The following is a 20,719-nucleotide window of genomic DNA, read 5'->3' on the forward strand; positions in this document are numbered from 1 at the left end:
GCGGGGGCTCCCAGGTTGGGTGAGTCCGGGCGCCAGCGGGCTGGTGGGCGGGGGAGCGAGCTCGCGGCGGAGAGGAGCGTGCGCGAGACTGGGGCGCAGAAGGCGCGCGCGGGGTGTGGCGGAGGCGCCACGCAGAGGGGGGAGCGCCGCCGTAGGTGAGCCGAGACTTTGCAACCTGGAGGCTGGGAGGAGCGGGAGGCCGAGAGGAGGAGTGGAGCGGCGGACAGGCCCGCGCTCCCTGGGAGAGACCTGTCCCCCAAGGGCGGGAAACCCCCAGAGCCCCCAGCCAGAGGAGACAATCGCGGTAGTTCGACGGCCCCGATGTTTTCACAGCTTCGCACCTTTGCGAGTGCCGGTGACCTCTGCTTGGTTCCTATCGGAACCAGCTCAGGCGCTCCCACCTCCGGGAAGCCTTCCGACCTACGCCATTGCGGAGCCATTGCAGTCTTCCCAGGCCTAGTGGTTTGGGCACAGCGCTCTGCTAGCGTCTCCCAGGTTCTGTTTTAATTTATGTTGGGCAGTGCTGGGCAGGGGAAGCCTCACCAAACGTTGGTTGAGGCAGTAAGTACCAGACTGGGCACTGACAGATGGACGGGAGCTTGGGCTCTTGCCTGAGCTAGCACGCGCCAGGGCCCTCACTGATTAAGTCAAGAAATATTTCCTGAGCACCTACTGTGTGCTTAGCACTGGGAAGAGTGTCAACAAAGACCATCTCTATGCCGACTGAGTTGCAAGGCCGTGAGCAAGGAGGCGCAGTGTAAGCAGACCCTCAGAGGAGCTCTGGGGAAAAGAGCCCCGTCCCCCTTGGTAAGTGTGCCCTGAGTTTGTGGACAGAGGCCTGCGAAAGGCGTCCCTTTGGCCTCTCCCTCCCGAGGCCTCACGCGGTGGTTCTGTTTTCCTGGCTCTACTGCCTGTGCAGCAAGGTCTTGTAACTGTCAGGTCTCCTATTTCATTGAGACCATTGTTGAAAAGGTGCAGTGTCCAGCAGATGCTCAGTCCAGAAAGGGTTTGCCCCTCCTTTCCTGCAGAGAGACTGGTCCCAGAACGCAGAGTTGGTGATTCTGGCAGCTCTCCGGTGGTGAAAGCCAAGTAGGGCTGTAACAGAATCACCTGGGGATTTTGCTAAAATGCAGACTCTGAATATGGACGTAGGGGGTGGGACCTGAGAATCTGCGTTTCTTTTTTTTTTTTTTTTAATTTTTTTTTCAACGTTTTATTTATTTTTGGGACCGAGAGAGACAGAGCACGAACGGGGGAGGGGCAGAGAGAGAGGGAGACCCAGAATCGGAAACAGGCTCCAGGCTCCGAGCCGTCAGCCCAGAGCCCGACGCGGGGCTCGAACTCACGGACCGCGAGATCGTGACCTGGCTGAAGTCGGACGCTTAACCGACTGCGCCACCTAGGCGCCCCGAGAATCTGCGTTTCGACAAGCCTCCTGGTCACGCAGTCCTGCAGATCACGGACCGAACTTTGAGTAAAAGGGGTGTAGAAGACAGCTTATCCAGGTGCATTGGTTCAGGTGGGCCGCACATTAACAGAGGTAGAACACCTCGTACCCCCCCCCCCACCTTCCACTGTTATCCCAAACTTAGTAGCTTTAAACACACATTTAGTCTCTTAGAGTTTTTCAAGCCAGAATCCAACATGAGTCTTAAGAGGGCTAAAATCCACACGTCTGCAGGGCTGGCTCCTTCTGCAGCCCCAGGGGAGAATCCGTTTCCTTGCCTTTTCCAGCTTCACAGGCTACCCACACTCCTTGGCTCCTGAATGACGTCACATTTTTGCCCTCAACTTCTGCCATCACACCTTGTTCCCTGTCTGACCTTAGCGTGTTCCTGTTATAAAGACCCTTGGGATTACAGTGTGCCTATCTGGATAATCCAGTATCGTCTTCCCAAATCAAAATCTTTCACTTCATCACACCCGCAAAGCCCCTTTTGCCACAGAAGGTAACCTCTTCCATAGGTTCTGGTATTAGGACTTAGACACTTTGGGGAGACATTATTCAGACCTACTACACTGTGTAGTTCCTAAGAAAAAGCGCATTTTCTTACTCATATCTCAATGGCCAAAACCGGGAAATTTAACCTTGATACACTTCTATTATGCAACGACCATATTCCTATCTACTGTCCCCAACAACATAATTCAAAAGAATTATGAAATTCTTTTTTTTTTTTTTTTTTTTGGTTCAGATTCAATCCAGAATCATGTGTTCGGTGCAGTTGTTAGTTCTGTGTAGGCCTCTTTGCTCTGGAATGGTCCCTCCTCTTTTCTTTGTCTTTCAAGATCTTGACATTTATAAGAGTAAAGGCCACTTGCAAGACTGTCTCTCAACTTGGCTTTGTTTGTTATTTCCCCAATTAGATTTGAGGTTTCCATTTTGGGCAGGATCCACAGAAATGTATTTTATCCCACTAAGAAGTGCATCACATCAGGAGACACATGATGTCACTTTATCCCTTTACTAGTGATGTTTACTTAGATCGCTTGATTAAAGTTGTATTGGGCAGGTCCCGTCACTGTAAAGCTCTTGTATTTCCTTTTGGAATACAAATTGTGAGGAGAAACTTTGAGACTATATGAATATTCTGTTTATCAAATATTCACTGAGTTTTAGCACTCACTGATGTTTCAGCTTGATGAAGTTATACTGTGATGGGTACAAAATGTTGATTTTTTTTAACGTTTATTCATTTTTGAGAGACAGAGTGCAAGTGGAGGAGGGGCAGAGAGAGAGGGAGACACAGAATCCGAAGCAGGCTCCAGGCTCTGAGCTGTCAACACAGAACCCGACTCAGGGTTCGACCCCACAAACCATGAGATCATGACCTGAGGCGAAGTCGGACGCTTAACCGACCGAGTCACCCAGGTGCCCCCAAAATGTTGATTTTTAAATACTCCATTATTCCTTCTATGTTTATTAGTTGACATTCTACTTTTAGAACTTGCCCTATCTCAGGGCACCTGGGCGGCTCAGTTGGTTAAGCATCCAACTTTGGCTCAGGTCATGTCTCGTGGTTCACGAGTTCAAGCCCTATATCGGGCTCTGTGCTGCCAGCTCAGAGCCTGGAGCCTGCTTCGGATTCTGTGTCTCCCTCTCTCTGCCCCTCCCCTGCTCGTACTCTGTCTCTCTCTCTCTCAAAAATAAATAAAACATTAAAAAAATAAGATAAAAATATTATTCACTTTATTATTTGCTCTTTGGGACATAAGATATGTAAACTTCAGAAATACAGAGTTGGTCCGAAATAGGCCAGGTGTCAGTCTATCTACTTTTATGTTATAGTCTTCCACTGTAATAGCTACTGTTTATTAAACACTTCCTGTGTGCCAAGCTAAGTGCTTTACATGTATTTATTATCTCTTTTAATCCCCACAGTTATGAGGCACATATGTTTATTATTCTGTTCTACAGATGAGAAAATTGAGGCTCAGAGAGACCGGGTGAATTGTTGAAGATCACACAGCTAATAAATAGCGGCACCAGGACCGGAACTTGGTCTGTCTGTTCCCGAAGCCTGTGTTCAGACTGCTACACTACACTGCCATCCCTAACTTATGATCTGACTCAGCCTACACGGCCCCCAGCTCTTGAAATCTGACTAATAGCAAATACCGGGGCATTAACTCAAGCTCATGCAGTTTCTTACTTGAGCACTAGACAGCAGAATATTGTATTAAGTGCTGGCAGGGCCTTCACTATGGGTAGCTGTGGCACCTGCCATGTTCCCTTCCTCTCCTCCCCAGGGCTTCTCAGTGGTCCCTTATGAAATAAATAAGTCTGTCTTATCTATGTCACAGATGACTGTAGCTTCCAAGCTCACAATAGCACAGCTTTCTGGGTCCTTAGAGCCGCTCTTGGGACCTCCTGCCTGCTCAGTTATTTCCTCCCTACTCAAGGGTAGAGACGTGGGGGTAAATGGAGACCTTAGCCTCCCCTAATCACCAATAAAGCAAGCTCCTCTCGGGCCTGATGACCCCCAGGATCTATTATTATCTGACTTAAGACAGCTGGAGAGCTTTTAAAAAAGTCCATTTGAATATAAGAACGATAGGCAAATATGTATTTATTGGCTCTTTTGGGAGGGGTGGCGTCCCAAAGAATCTCAGAGTTATCCCGAAATGAATCCAAATTGATTAGAACGTGTCTATCTTTAAAATCAGATCAAATTCACAAAGTAGCGTGACTCTGCTTTGATGTTTCCCAGGCCCACAAGGATGGAAACGGACTACCTGAAGAGGTGCTTTGGAACCTGCCTGGGCCAGGCACTGGCAGAGGTGGCGAAGGTTCGGCCCAGTGACCCCATAGAGTACCTGGCTCACTGGCTTTATCATTACAGGAATACCTCTAGAGCAAAAGAAGAGGTGTGTGTGTGTGCACTGAGTCGTCTTGGGGACGGCTTCTCAGCTTCCTCACGGAAATTTGAAATCCAAAGCAGGATTCCAGAGCTAGCCCAAAAGGTTTCTTGGTTTATTCAACCTGGGAGATCGCTTGGGCCCAGATATTCTTGAAGTCTGGGGCGTCTGGGGGCTGAAGAAGGAATCCAACTCAGAGGGGTTGTGGAATTGGTAGATTTGGAGGTACCAGCAGGCAAAAGCTAGTTACAGGAGCAAGTTTCAGAGGCCGACAGGACCCGAGTCTGTGGTCTATCCCAGCGAGGGCAGGCCTATTCGTACAGGCTTCCCAGGGACTGACCTGATTCAGCTCTCGAATCACCCCAGGATAGCCGAGAGAAGATCCGGCTGAAGGAAGAATACGATAATAGCCTCAAAGAAACCGAGATGACAGAAATGCTGAAGCAAGAAGACTGTCAGATTCAACAGAAGTATGATAAGTGTCACCAGGTAGGGAGAAGGAGCTCAGCAGTGGGGGTGCATGCATCCCAGGGATGGATATCTGGAAACCTGTAAGTCCTCTAGGCCCCAGTGCAAAGTGCATCACGGCTCCTGTAAGCCTACCTTTCCCTGCTTATTCATATGTTTATGTATAAACCCGTCTTATTGGCAATCCTTGTCAACGGAAGAAGAAAATGTTTAAAGGCAGTTCCATTTTAGATTTCAGGAAATACCTTAGATGTTACTGGTTTTAAAAAATCAGACTTAAAAACAAATCTGCTCTCACTTAGAACAAATATGTTTCCTTACAAGATCCTTTGAACCCTTTTCAAGTGTTGTTCAGCCTTCCAGAAACCAAATATGGTTATCAGTATATACTTCAAGTACACTATTGTATTCATTATATACTATTTACTTAAGTATTTTATTTGCTCTGAACTACCTATTTATGTACCAAACCACAGATGCCTTCTCTGTGATGCTTTAATACTGGTCATAAATTGTTACCTTCTTGTAGCTGGAAACAGCTGTATGTTCATTAGTCTGCCAAGCTTATCTTTTATCTCACGAGATTTTTGCCATAATCTTCTGAAAAACATCTTGTGCCTATTTTGCGCTTTCTTCAAAGTGCGTGATAGCTGGATAGGAAATTGACTCACTGGGCTTGATATCTGACGTCTTTCCACCTCTCACCATATCCTGTGTGTTAAAATCTTTAGTGCAGTTTTGTGCAATCCACTAGCTTTTGCTGCTTTCCAAAGCCACCTTTGATGAAGAGACATGAAACTATTTAGCTTACGTACACTTAGGCTAATATGCTCAGCTCTCCTCATCATTAATAGGTTTATTTTTTTAAGTCTGGATGTTTTAAAGGTAAATCAAGTCAAAAGAAAGGTAGGTTCATACTCCTGTTTGTCAATAGTCCAAAGGAACTCTCACTCAGGAACATTTCATTCTTTTTCTTTTTCTTTTTTTTACCTTTTTAAAGCTTATTTATTTATTTTGACAGAGAACAGAGCACACGAGTGGGGTAGGAGCAGAGAAAGACAGAGAGAGAGAATCCCCAAGCAGGCTTTGCGTGCAGTCAGCACAGAGCCCCATATGGGGCTCGAACTCACAAACTGCGAGATCATGATCTGAGCCCAAGTCAAGAGCCGACACTTGACTGACTGAGCCACCCAGATGCCCTGGGGAACGTTTCATTCTTTGAGCAGTTGCTGGGAGATGGTAGTAGGGAGGTTGTGAAGCCGAAGCTGTCATCCCCTTACCGCCCCCCTCATCCTTTTCTAACATCACGCTTCCCTGTTAATAGAAGTATGAATATATAAGGCAGGGAACGACTTCCAAAACTCCACCCTGGTTTTAGGATGCCTTTATTAAAGAAAACTTTGCTCACATGAATATTTTGAATCATCCCATTGTGTTGCGTGCAGGAGCTATGACACCCTGTAGCAATATTCCTTTGCAAGATTTAGATGAGTAAAAGGCATGCTGTTCTTTTGCCAAGTGTGAGACAAAGGCGACTGTGAGGGAAGATGGGCGGGAGAGCCAGCATGCTGCCAGGACTAAGTGCCAGGTTTTCAGTTTCAAGGAAGAATGCGTGTGCAAATCGTGATCATGGAAAGTGATGCCCTTTGTTAGAAGGAAGTAGAGAGACCCAACGATGATCGGGAAACAACGCTTCCCTTGAAGAGCCACATCATCCACAAGCAAGTTGCTCTCAGAGTATGAATTGAAGGAGCTGGGTAGAGAGGGCAAAGAAGTGAAGATACCTCAAATAGGATGAGATTCAAAGTTCTTGTTTCTCACCGGCTCAAGGCAAATGGCAGACTATTCCTGGCTACTGGTCATTTTCAGTTTTTGAGTCACTAGTACTCTGAAATCTGGTCTCAAATAGGCCCAGGAGGAGTGGAATAAGATTTCAGCGGGCCTTCCGATGGGCTTTTGTGCGCGTACTCAAAGCTTTGCTAAACTTACCTTACTATCTTACAACCATGATCGCTTGCATATACCTTAGAAAGCCTTTGAGTGCCCCAGATTGAATATTCCCGGTCCAGTCGATGCGTCAAAAAGAGGAGTACAGGGGCGCCTGGGTGGCGCAGTCGGTTAAGCGTCCGACTTCAGCCAGGTCACGATCTCGTGGTCCGTGAGTTCGAGCCCCGCGTCGGGCTCTGGGCTGATGGCTCAGAGCCTGGAGCCTGTTTCCGATTCTGTGTCTCCCTCTCTCTCTGCCCCTCCCCCCGTTCGTGCTCTGTCTCTCTCTGTCCCCAAAATAAATAAACGTTGAAAAAAAAAAAAGAGGAGTACAGACAGCACTGCGTGTGGTAGAGATCTTAGCCAATTATAGCCATCAAGAAGAGGTGGCAAGAGAAGGTAGTATTTGAGTCAGGCCTAAAGGAAAGCTAGCAAAAGTTGCCCTTGTATTTCTCTTTATTAAGCTGAGGTAGTTTTAAGTAACTAAACCATAATTCTGTTTCTATGTTGGAAAACAATCCCTTTGTATATAGAGATGTGGCCATACAAATGTTTTATAATTACATTTTTATGGAATCAATACATCGATTTGCAGGGCGCCTGGGTGGCTCAGTCGGTTGAGCCTGATTCTTGATTTCGGCTCAGGTCATGATCTCGCTGCTTGGAATCCTTTTTCCCTCTCTCTCTGCCCCTCCCCTGCTCGTGCCCCTCTCTCTCTCAAAATAAATAAACATTAAAAAAAAAAATTCTTTTTCTCCCTCCCTCTGCTCCTCTCCCCACCCCATGTTTTCTGTCTTTAAAGACAAAAAACAAGGGGCGCCTGGGTGGCGCAGTCGGTTAAGCGTCCGACTTCAGCCAGGTCACGATCTCGCGGTCCGTGGGTTCGAGCCCCGTGTCGGGCTCTGGGCTGATGGCTCAGAGCCTGGAGCCTGTTTCCGATTCTGTGTCTCCCTCTCTCTCTGCCCCTCCCCCGTTCATGCTCTGTCTCTCTTTGTCCCAAAAATAAATAAACGTTGGGAAAAAAAAAAACATTATTAAAGACAAAAAACAAAAAAAACATAGATTTGCTGTGTAGACGCATAGCACTTTGAAGTTGGAAGGGTCTTTTCGATCTCATGGGACTGCAGTCACCTAGATGCCAGACGGTTTGATACTGTGTCATAGGTCACTGAGACTGAATTTATTTTTTCAATCTTGACAATATTTGTGATAAGTGTTTTAAGCCCTTTGTCATTTTAAGGTCTCTTTCTATTACATACTTTTCCCCTAGATTATGATATGTATGTCTAGTAATTATTACTTATGTGCTGAACATTGTAGATGATACTTAGTAGGGAGCCTAGATTATGTAGTTTTCCTTTAAATGGTGTTCAGTTTTGTTCTGGCAGGCAGTAAAATTATTGGTGAATCATCCCGGTCCTATCTGATTTGTTTTATACTTTGTGAGAGCAGCTCTGTTTAATTTTGTTATTAGTCTTGGGCGTGAAAATGGCAGTGTTGTGTTCTTGGCATATTGAGTGTGTTTTAATCTCTGCTAATGAACTCTTTTCCTTTTTGGTTTTGTTTAGCCACTGGTATCTGTAGCTAGCTCCACAATGAAGACTGTATTCATACAAGAGAACACAAAACCCGTTGAGAAGGATGGCTTGAGGCAAGAATCTTTGCCAGGTACTTCCAATATGGTTCCCGGGATGCCTCAATAGATTCCTTCTTGAGAGACATCTGGCCAGGCTGACTGCAGTGTTGAAACTCCACAAGAAATAAATTCCTAGGCTTTTCGGCATAAAATTGCTCCCAGAATGCATCCTGGCTCCAAATCTCCTTAAGTTATCAAAAGGTGGCTGATTCTCAGGATGCTTCTCTCAAAGCTACAAGCTCAGAAAGGGGCCAGCTAGGGCTCTGACTGAAGATGGTAACTATGTGAATTAAACCAAAATTTGAGGGACTGTGGAGGGGGGTGTCTGCAGGGACTCTCCAGCCAAAGTTCTGTTCTGATAGCCATGAAAACCCCTTAATCATGTAAACATTTCAACTACTGATAGGATAAAATAAACTCATGAGGATTTCAAATAAGTAACCAAAAGACTTTTTTCTCTTGATTTATCTTTTTTTTTTTAGATTAGACAGTAAAAACATCCATTTCATGTGTTCGTGTCTTGACTTAAAATTTTTTTTAATGTTTATTTTATTTTTGAGAGAAAGAGAGTACGAGCAGGGTAGGGGCAGAGAGAGAGGGAGACACAGAATCCAAAGCAGGCTCCAGGCTCTGAGCTGTCAGCACAGAGCCGGATGCGGGGCGTGAACCGAGCCGTGAGATCATGACCTGAGCCAAAGTGGACACTTAACCAACTGCGCCATGCAGGAGCCCCGTGTCTTGACTTTAGATGAATTTTGCAGTCAGGTCCCCGAGTGTTTACACGTGTCCTGGAGCATACCCATGTCACTGACAACAGGTATTTTAAAACAGCTCCAATGACAGTAGAGCTCGGTGTGCCCACTTCCACGATGAGGCTTTTGGGGAAGAAGAGGACAAGCTTCCCATGCTCGCTTGAAAATGGCTTGAGATAACAAGGGGAGACTGGCTTGGGGTTTATAGTGTAGTTAGGGGTGGACCCATGTAGGAGTTCCGCCCTCGGGGAGAGGCTTGCGTGGCTTGAAACTCCCGCTGTGCCAAAGTTGGGAGCACCTGAGTTTATCAGTTTGCCCAGATGTGGGGCACAGTGGGGAAGGGGAAGAGTTGAAACCTAAAAGCTGTCGGCAGTCAGACGCCAAAAAGTGGAGTCAGGCTTTATCACAGAGGGCAGACCTGGGAAACTTGGGAGTGGCCTTGACCCACTCAGTCTTTGAGTAAAGCAGGTGGTGAGGTTATTACTTCAAATTTGTGCCTGGTGGGTAGACATGCAGCCACACTTTCCAGAGTAGCTGGGAAAAAGCCAGAGGATCCAAAAACCCACACACAGAAGCAGAGAGAACTTTGTAGAGGACGCAGTGCAATCCTCAGTGGATGGGATGGTATCTGCAGCTCCCCAGTGGGAAGGTGAGGTCCTCTGCCTGGGAGTGGTTGTCCCTTGGACATCACAACCCATGTGAGGTGAGTTGTAACTTTTGTCTGCTTTAAGGGATTCCATACTTTTGCCTCTGACCGTTATTTAGCCCCAGTACGTGATCACGTTACTCGTCCATGAAAGTGTAATCAATCCCTACTAATCTTTTTTTGCACTGTTTCCAAGTTTGGCTTTTTTTGTTGTTGTTATTTTGTTACCAGAAAGTTGTTACAGTGAACTTCCCTGTACACATATCTTAGAACATCTCTGCTGATAGATTTATAGATTGCTAAACTGAAAGATATTTGGGGGCGCCTGGGTGGCTCTGTCGGTTGGTTAAGCGTCCAACTTTGGCTCAAGTCATGATCTCACGGTGAGTGAATTCGAGCCCCTCATCGGGCTTCGTGCTGACAGAGCCTGGAGCCTGCTTCAGATTCTGTCTCCCTCTCTCTCTCTGCCCCTCCCCCACTTGCATGCGCTCTCTCTCTCTCTCTCTCTCTCTCAAAAATAAATAAATAAACCTAAAAAAATCAATGATGGGGCGCCTGGGTGGCGCAGTCGGTTAAGCGTCCGACTTCAGCCAGGTCACGATCTCGCAGTCCGTGAGTTCGAGCCCCGCATCGGGCTCTGGGCTGATGGCTCAGAGCCTGGAGCCTGTTTCTGATTCTGTGTCTCCCTCTCTCTCTGCCCCTCACCCGTTCATGCTCTGTCTCTCTCTGTCCCAAAAATAAATAAACGTTGAAAAAAAAAATCAATGATGCACCACCTCACGTTTGTCAGGATACCTAGAGTTAAAAAATAGTGACAACACTGAATACTAGTGAGGATGAGGAAAACCCAGCTCACTCATACTTTGCTCCTGGAAATGTAACGTGGTACAATTACTCTGGAAGACAGTGTAGCAATCTCTAATAGAACTCAACATGCAGTTGCTACATAAGCCAGGATTTGTACTCTTGGACACTTGTCCCAGAGGAACAAAAACTTACATTCATAGAGAAACCTGTATGTGAATGTTTATAAAAGCTTTATTCACAGTAGACAAAACCTGGAAATAACCCAGATGTTTTTCAGTGCGTCAACTGTTAAACTGTAGTCCATCCGTATCTCAGAATACTACTCAGCAATAAAAAGGAATGAACTGGGGCGCCTGGGTGGCTCAGTCGGTTCAGTGTCCGGCTTCGGCTCAAGTCATGATCTCGAGGTTCGTGGGTTGAAGCCCCGCGTCGGGTTCTGTGCTGACAGCTCAGAGCCCGGAGCCTGCTTCGGATTCTGTGCCTCCCTCTCTCTCTGCCCCAACCCACTCTCATTCTGTCTCTGTCTCTCTCAAAAATAAACCTTAAAAAAAAAAAAAAAATTAAAAAGGAGCGAACTAGTGATACCCAAACAACTTGGACGAATCTGAAGAGAAATCATGCCGAGCACAAAAGCTTGTAGGAAATTATGTCTAATCCCAAAAGGTAGCAGACTCTATGGTTCATTTATAAATAACCCCACAAAGGTGGAGGCTAGATTAGCAGTTGCCATGGCTTGGGGCAGGGGTTTGGGAGGGATGATGTTGTTATAAAAAACAACAAGAGGGGGTTTTGTGCTGATGGAGCTGTTTTGTATTTTGATTGCGGTAGTAGATCCGCAAACCTGCACATCTGAAAAAAAATCGGTTGGAATTAAACACACCTACAGGCAAGTACAAGTCAACGGGAGAAATCTTGAATCTGATTGGTTGCTTGTATCAGTGTCAATATCATGGCTCAACAGTTTTGCAAGATGTTACTATTTGGGGAAACTAGGTAAAGAATCCATGGATCTCTATATTATTTCATACAACTGCATGCACATCTGTAAGTATCTCAAAATAAACCGTTTAATTTTTTAATAGTTGATACACTTCTCACCTACGCTCCATTTTCAAACATCCTAAATTATCCCAATAATGTACTTTGGTTTTTATTTATTTTAAAAAGAAAACGTTATCTTTTATGTTGAATTGCAATCAGTTTTGCCTAATTGCCGCCTAGAAAGCTAGACGAACGTACACTCCCATTTCAAAGTGGCCATTTCTTGGGGCACCTGGGTACTTGGTCGGTTAAGGGGCTGACTTTGTTTGGCTCAGGTCATGCATGATCTCGCAGGTCATGAGTTCGAGGCCCACGTCGGACTCTGTGCTGGCAGCTCGGAGCCTGGAGCCTGCTTCAGGTTCTGTGTCCCCCTCTCTGCCCCTCCACTACTCATGCTCTGTCTGTCTTTCTTTCCCAAAAATAAATAAACATTAAAAAAATTTTTTTTCAAAGTGGCCATTTCTTCATACTCTTGCCACACTCACTGAGCTGGTTTAGTTTTATTTTCTGTCCATCTGATATGTGAAAAACAGTAGAGTTCTGTATAGATATTCTGATATCAGCTACGTGTTTTGCAAATACACACCATTATTATCCCCATTTTACCAACAAAGAAACGGAAGCACAGAGACAGGTAGCCTGCCTGAGTCCATGTGGCTAGAAGTGGGAGAGCCAGTGTTCAAACCCCCCAATGGTTTGGTTCCAGAGTGAGGGCCCGACCTCACTCATCAACACCGCCCTCAGAAGAGTAGCCTCAGAGCGGCCCCTCAGTGGCTCAGTCGGTTAAGTGTCTAACTCTTGATCTTGGCTCAGGTCATGATCTCATGGTTCACAGGTTTGAGTCCTGTGTTGGGCTCTGTGCTGACAACATGGATCCTCTTTGGGATTCTCTCTCTCTCTTTCTCTGCTGCTTCCTCACTATCTCTCTGTCTCAAAAATAAATAAACATGGCATTAAAAAAAAAAAGCAGGGGCGCCTGGGTGGCGCAGTCGGTTAAGCGTCCGACTTCAGCCAGGTCACGATCTCGTGGTCCGTGAGTTCGAGCCCCGTGTCGGGCTCTGGGCTGATGGCTCAGAGCCTGGAGCCTGTTTCCGATTCTGTGTCTCCCTCTCTCTCTGCCCCTCCCCCGTTCATGCTCTGTCTCCCTCTGTCCCAAAAATAAATAAACGTTGAAAAAAAATAATTAAAAAAAAAAAAAAAGCAGCCTTGGAAATCAACTGGTTAAGGGAACGGGCTTGCAACCTGACTTATCCCTCTCCCAACAGAGATGGCCCTAGTCCACAGCCCAGGACAAAGTCAAGACGGGTGACCAGAGTCTCACAGGTTTTACCAAAAGCTTGTTTTGCCCAGGGACTGAGTGGCAAAATAAAATGGCCAAGTCCCTTCCCTCTCCCCAGGGCAGTGCCTGGAGGTCACTGCCAATGATTGTGCTGCCTCTTTCTGATGGACACATTCTCTAGAGGAAGCTCGATGCCTTCACTGGGTGTATGGTCTTTCTCACCTCTCTCACTAAGGTGACATTATGTATCCCACCTCTGACCAAGCTGGCTTTGCTTTAGGGAGCAACTGAAGACTAACCTGAAGAGAGGCAGCCGTGCCTTCCTTGCCTCCTAGTTCTTGTGGTTGGCACCTCTCTTCACCTGTCCTGTCGCCCTCTTTGAGCAGCTATGGCCGACAGCAGCAGTAATTCAGGCAGAGGAGGCGTTCAATGACCACAGTAAGCCCAGTGCACGGAGAGATGGTGGCAGAAATGACAGTAGGTGAAAGACATGGAGATTGGGAGAAGGGCACGTGCAGAGGCACAGGGGCAGGAGTGAGTACTCACTAGAGCGTCAGCAGGGTGTGTGTGGAGGAACTGCCGGAGGGGCTCAGGGTGCAGGAAAAGGGCTGGATTTGAGAGATGCTGGGGAGGAGGTATCCACAGTGAGTGGGAAGAAGTCTAGAATGGACCCCAGCTTTTATTCGCTTACGGAGAAATTAAGAAATTAAGGGGCTGAGTAAATTTGCTCCAAAACAACGCTTGATTAAAAAAAATTTTTTTATGTTTATTTATTTTTGAGATATGGGGGGGGGAGGGCACACAAGGGGGGGAAGGGCAGAGAGAGAGAGACAGAGGATCCGAAGTGGGCTCTGTGCTGACAACAGCGAGCCTGACACGGGGCTCGAACTCTCGAACCGCGAGATCATGACCTGAGCCCAAGTCAGTTGCTTAACTGACTAAACCACCCAAGCACCCCGTAATGTTTGATTTTGAAGTGACTTTGAAATCAGAACCATTCCCAGGGAGCCTGGGTGGCTCAGTTGGTTAAGCATCCGACTTCGGCTCAGGTCATGATCTTAGGGTTTGTGGGTTTGAGCCCCGTGTTGGGCTCTGTGCCTGGACCCTGCTTTGGATTCTGTGTCCCTCTCTCTCTGCTCCTCCCCCACTCACACTCTGTCTCTCTCTTTCAAAAATAAATAAACATTAAAAAAAAATTTTAAATCAGAACCGTTTTCAAGGAGTAAATGTTTAGGATGGAGTACTTCTTCCCCCAAAGGATACATATTCAGTCAGACTTTCTATACTTGCTTTTTTTTTTTTTAAGTTTAAGTTTTTATTTTAATTCTAGTGTAGCTCACATACAGTGTGATAGTGATTCAACAATTCCATGCATCACCCTGTGCTCACCATCACAAGTGCCCTCCTTAATCCCCACCTATTTAACCCAAACCTCTGCCCGCCTCCCCTCTGGTAACCATCAGTTTGTTCTCTATAGTTAAGAGTCTGTTTCTTGGTTTCTCTCTCTCTCTCTCTTTCTCTCCTATATTTTCCCTTTGCTCATCTGTTTTGTTTCTTAAATTCCATATATGAGGAGATGAATGGATAAAGAAGATGGGGTATAGATATATGCAATGGAATATTATTCAGCTATGAAAAAAAAGAATGAGATCTGGCCACTTGCAACATGGATGGAGCCAGAAGAAAATGTTAAGCAAAAATAGAGAAAGACAAATGCCATATGATCTCACTCAGACTTTCTATGCTTTCTAAAGGGAATATGTGAATTTCCACTTACCCCTTAAGTTTATTCCTTCACCTGTGTTTAAAGAAAGAAACATACTTTAAAAAGCATTATCTTGGTTCTCAAGAATACTATCTGACTTATGCTGGATATTTAATATGTGCCAGGCCCTATGCTAAGGGCTTGATTACATTATCTCATTCAACGCTCTCAGCAACCGCCTCCCCGAGTTGGGCACTTTAATAATCTCCATGTTATGGCTGAGGAAACAACTAAGGCTCAGAGATTAGTGGTTGACTCAAGGTCAGACAGCCAGGAGGTGGCATTCGGGTCTGTCTATCAGGAGCTCACACACTTGACTGCCAGGCTGTGCTGCCTCACACCTACTGATAAAGGAAGTTTAATCCCCTGTCCGTGGACATTTTGCTCCAAGTCAATTACAGTCTTTTTCTTACCTCGTAGATGAAATGAAACCTTCAAAAAGCTTTCAAATGATCATTGTTACCCAGAAGCATTTAAGCTCACTCATGTATATTTTATTGTCTTGATTATCACCCAAAATTAACCAACGCTCTAAGCATTTGCAATCCCAAACAGGATACTTCAAAAATCCAGGTTAGATCCTTTAAAGCCACTTATAACCATGAAAGTGATAAGGTCCATAAGTTAAAGCTTTTCCCAATGATAGAGTAACATCTTCCAGTGAAAACATTCTTTTGAGTAACTCGTACTTAGTGATATCATTCTTATATTTTTCCATAGATTGTAAATATTCTTCAAAAGGTGGAATAATATCCTATGGGGGAAATAAACACCCCTCTTCTCTCTTTGGAAAGAGAATGAGAAGAATGACTTTTGGAGAACAAACACAAAAGCTATGATGTCACAACTAGATATGGTTGGAACATGAAAATGAAAATATAAGTATTAATATAAGTTAATATAAGTTTTAACTAACAATGTAGCTAGAAGAAGATGCTTATCAACAAAGAAACACTCGTGAGTGATTTTCATAATAGGATTAAAATTTATGATTTGTATGAAGACAGTTTAATACTTGAGCCAACAGCTCCTCAGGGATAGCTTACAGCTGAGTCATATGAGTAGAGGGAAAGTCCTCCAGGTCTTTCTGCTTTCATGTTTGAGTTCTGTTTGTCAAGAAGAAACTTCTGAGGCCTTTCAGCAAAAGGCAAGTCCGAATGTCACCGAAAGAAGAGAATCTCAGTTAGTGTTCCCAGAAAGTAGACCTTTGGATGCCATGGTCAAAAGTCATGCTGGCACCAGATGGGGTTTCTTGAGTCTTCTCTAGAATCATGGTCAAAAGATACCCCCTTCCAAACAAATGGTGAGAAAAGAAAACAATTCTTTGGTTGTCATTGTCCAAAAAGGCAACTTTCAGGAATAAAACAGGATCCAAAGATATCATTGTCCGGAAATACCACACTTGCAGATAAGTTTAGGCAAAGTGAATTGGAACAATCAAAGAGCGTACAGTTCAGAGATAAGGGTTGTTGGCACAAAATTTGCTCCATAAGGGGCACCAGAAAAGAAAAATCCACATATAATGCCAAGAAGGGAGAAATTGATGACAAATCATGGCCCCTAATGGTAAAACCCATGGCTATTTTCAGCCAGACCACAATCGTTCCCCACCCCTCTCTGAAAAAGTGACCGCTGGGGACATATTCCAGAACCATAATGGGCCAGAATAAAATATCTTCAGATCATTTGAAACTACATGGATGCAAATAGCTGAGAAGAGACTTTGCAAGAATTATCACCAGGGGAGATAAATTCTACAGATGAGCCTGACCAAGGGAAAAAACCTTCATGAATAATGACCAAAAGAAAGCAACTTTATGAGAAAAGTTAGCCAGGGAAAAATTCCTCAATATTCATCACTGTCACAACCAGTGCATAAAATCAGTGTTTATGAGACTCCTCAAAAATCAGTTGCTGGATAAAGAGATTCCATGAATAAAATTAGCCACCAAATAAGTAGCCCAGGAGGGACCCTTGGAGGCCTGAGGTCCTTGGATAAAGATATTCAAGACAAGCCTCTTCAAAAAGGAGTGTTTAGGTGGGGGGAGGCACCTGGCTGACTCGGTGGGTACAGCATGTGACTCTTGATCTCGGGTAATGAGTTCGAGCCCCATATTGGATGTGGAGCCTACTTAAAATAAAAAAGTAGAGTGTGTGTGTGTGTGTGTGTGTGTGTGTGTGTGTGGTTCATATTTTTTAAAAAAGAGATGATTGAGGGCACCTGGGTGGCTCAGTTGGCTGAGTGTCTGACTTCAGCTCAGGTCACGATCTCATGGTTCGTGGATTCGAGCCCCGCATCGGGCTTGCTGCTGTCAGCACAGAGCCCACCTTGAGTCCTCTCTCCCCCTGTCTCTCTTCCCCTCCCCTACTCGCACTGTGTCTCAAAAATAAATAAAAACATTTTTAAAAATTAAAAAACTTTAAAGAGAGATGACTGGGGCACATCCTTCAAGTGACATCAGTGGACATCTCATCAGAGGGCAAATGTGATTGAGACCCAGTTCCCCAAGCAGCTTCTTCAGGGAGGCAATCATGTAGAAAAGACCGTGACAAAGACATGATCTCTTACAAGTCTATTCAGGAGCAGCTGAATCCAATTAGTAGAAATCCAGAAAGAAATCCACTTCCCTCCCCCAAATTCTGGTCTGAAAGAAGCATTCCCAGTGTCCCATTCAGGACGTAATTACAGAGAAAATGGCATAGGATTGTCCAGAAAAGAAGATATTCAGAAAGTTCATACAGAAAAATAACACCCAACGATCAGGATGTTTAGAACAAAACCTCAAAAGAGGCTTGCTTGAAAGATGGTTTGTTGAATCACTGAGAAATGATAAAACTAAGCAAATCTGGACATCAGGAGGAATTAAACCAATGTATAAGGGCAAAGTGTCTTGGGATTACTCTTCAGGAGTAACAGATTTACAGGTTCTGTAGCACAATATCCTGACATGAATTCAGACACGTTACTATTCATCTCTATATCCCTTTGGAACAAAATATCAAAAGAATTATCATTGTCATGGGTCAAACTACTAAATAAAAAATCCTAAATAAAGAACAAGTTCTTCAGCAAATGTCACCACAAATATTAGTAGATAAGTCTGGTCAAATAATGCCATCTGGAGATTAAAAGTTTCAAGTATAAGATTAGTCAGGATAAAAATCTTTCAAGTAATTCTTTAGAAGAGGAACAAGTAATGAATATTTTGAGCCAGGACAATTCTCCCCAGCATATGCTGTCAGAAAATCTATGGAGAGGCTCCAACTCAGCGAAGTTCCCTGGAAAACATTAACCAAAGGAAAAAAATCTTTAGCGAAAGATAGCCAGGATCAAATGTCTTAGGAATAGGGAATAGTTTGAAGTAAGTCTGAGCTGCACTGAGCTCACAATGCTGTCTGCCTGAAACCCTTCAGGAGAAAGTGCTCAGCAAATTGCCTCTCCTACGAAAATTCCATGACGGGTGCTTTGTGGCTCAGTCAGCTCGGCATCCAACTCTTGATTTTGGCTCAGGTCATGATCTTGTGGTTTGTGAGTTTGAGCCCCACATCAGGCTCTTCGCTAACAGTGCAGAGCCTGCTTGGGATACTCTCTCTCTCTCTCTCCTTCTCTCTCTCTGCCCCTCCCTGTCTCTCTCAAAATAAATAAATAAACATAAAAAAAAAAAAAGTTCCATGATCTCAATTAATCTTTTTTCAGGAAAATCAGGTAACCAAGGTAAAGGAAGTCCAGACCACATATTCCCACAGATGTCATCTTGAAGTGCAAACTCTGTAGAGTGTTACCCAAGCTAAAGCTGTAGAGGGAGCTCTTCCTTCAGTTTTCTATGACCCTTTTCTAGAGAGCCATGAAGGCGTGAAGAACTTTCGCCACTTCAAGGTTAATCCGCTTACCTTTAGTACTTCAAAGATAGTCTTTTTGAAAGTTCTCACAAGATCTACAACAGCCAAATTATGGAAACGGTCCAAGGGTCCAGCGACTGGTGAATGGATAAAGAAAATGTGGTGTATACCCACAGTGGAACATTACTCAGCCATAAAGAAAGAATGAAATCTTGCTGTTTGCTAGGACATGGATGGAGCTAGGGAGTAGAGTGCTATGCGAAATAAGTCAGTCAGAGAAAGACAAATACCATATGATTTCACTCATATGTGGAGTTTAAGAAACCACACTGGGGCGCCTGGGTGGCGCAGTCGGTTAAGCGTCCGACTTCAGCCAGGTCACCATCTCGCGGTCCGTGAGTTCGAGCCCCGCGTCAGGCTCTGGGCGGATGGCTCGGAGACTGGAGCCTGTTTCTGATTCTGTGTCTCCCTCTCTCTCTGCCCCTCCCCCGTTCATGCTCTGTCTCTCTCTGTTCCAAAAATAAATAAACGTTGAAAAAAAAAATTAAAAAAAAAAAAAGATTAAAAAAAAGAAACCACACAAATGGGCAAAGAGGGAAAAAAGAGGCAAACCAAGAAACACCCTCACCTATGGAGAACAAACTGATGGTTACCAGAGGAGAGGTGGGGGGGGGGGTGGGTGAAAGAGGTGATGGGGATTAAGGAGCACACTGGTCATGATGAGTGCAGGGTGTTGCACGGCCGTGTTGAATCACTATATTGTACATCCAAAACGAATATCATACTATATGTTAACTAACTGGAATTTAAATAAAAACATTTTAAAAAAGGTTTTCACAAGAGACAACTCCAGACTAAGATCAACCAAGACGATACCTCTCAGCCAGCAAAAATGAAAGTCAGTGTCAAAGAAGGCAGTACTGAAAGAATGATTCACAAAGACTTCCCTCTAAAAAGGGATGAAGTTCCCAAAATGTTTCTGCCTTCAGAAACAAGTCGGGAGCTGAGAGGGGATGTTACCAAATTGCCTCTCAGGAGAGGTGGGTGTTGGAGGTAACAGACAACAGCGAGAAGAGATAGAAAAATCCAGCCACACTTCACCAGGAGGTTCCGTCACGAGAGCTACGTTCCCTGGAGGCTGTTCATGAAAACTGGACTGCTCGTCATATCCCCCCCCACTCTGATTCAAATTCCTTCTCAAAAGCAGTTATTTTATAGGCAACCATCACTTTTCCACTGTGGTTAAGTGATACTCCTTAGACATGAAGAATGATGGTGAAATCATCTAAGAAACTGTTTCTCCCTAGATTATCAACAAAAAAATGTAACAAAATATCAAGGCTAAAGGTGCATCAAATACTTCAGAAACTCCAGAAGAAAAAGTAAATGACTGGGCACCTGGGTAGCTCAGTAGGTTAAGCTTCCAACTTTGGCTCAGGTCATGATCTCATGGTTTGTGGGTTCAAGCCCCATGTCGGGCCCTGTGCTGACAGCTCAGAGCCTGGAGCCTGCTTCAGATTCCCTGTGTGTGTCTCTCTCTGCCCCTCCCCAGCTCATGCTCTCTCTCTCTCTGTCTCTCAAAATTAAATAAAAGGTAAAAAAAAAAATTTTTAAGGAAAAAGTAATAACTATATGGGTACCTAATAAGGAAATGAGCGGCGTATAGTCCCTTATCTCGATGAAGATTGGAAACAACAACAACAAATAGAGAATTGGTAATGAGATCGGTCCATTTCTACTTGATTTTCTCCTCAAGAAATTTTTTTTTTAATGGAAAGAAGCATAACATAATGATCAAGGGTCAGAATTTTGGGTTCAGCAAGACTTGGGTATAAATCCAAGCCCTGGCATGCATTTACTAGCTACATGGCCATGAACAAGTTACTTAATCTCTCTGTGCCCCAGATGCCTGACTCCCCTGGAATTAGGATGCTTGTAAGCTTTCCCATGTAAAGTCCTTTTGGGGTTTCCATGAGGCAACATACATAAGTGCTCAATAAACAGTACCTATGGGCCACGTTTCTCCAGCTCAATATGGCCTCTAAAAACTACTAATTAAAAGTGATTACCCATATTTTAGTGGTCTCGCTTATTCCACTGATCAGTTCAGACCCTTCCCTAGATTATTTTTGTCATCCCT

At 44.7% G+C, this 20,719-nt stretch overlaps 1 protein-coding gene across 1 annotated transcript; it reads left to right on the forward strand.

Annotated features, from left to right (window-relative positions):
* The first annotated feature begins 81 nt into the window (after window positions 1-81).
* DYDC2 (DPY30 domain containing 2) lies at window positions 82-8,896 on the forward strand. The gene is given in 5 exon segments (XM_040485580.1): window positions 82-807; window positions 3,419-3,502; window positions 4,212-4,368; window positions 4,726-4,848; window positions 8,382-8,896. Coding segments are annotated over 3 exon segments (528 nt in total). The 5' UTR covers window positions 82-807; window positions 3,419-3,502; window positions 4,212-4,221; the 3' UTR covers window positions 8,640-8,896.
* Window positions 8,897-20,719: the final 11,823 nt, after the last annotated feature.

Source organism: Herpailurus yagouaroundi, unplaced genomic scaffold (assembly GCF_014898765.1).
Source record: "Herpailurus yagouaroundi ecotype Mexico unplaced genomic scaffold, PumYag 163, whole genome shotgun sequence".
NCBI lineage: Eukaryota > Metazoa > Chordata > Mammalia > Carnivora > Felidae > Herpailurus > Herpailurus yagouaroundi.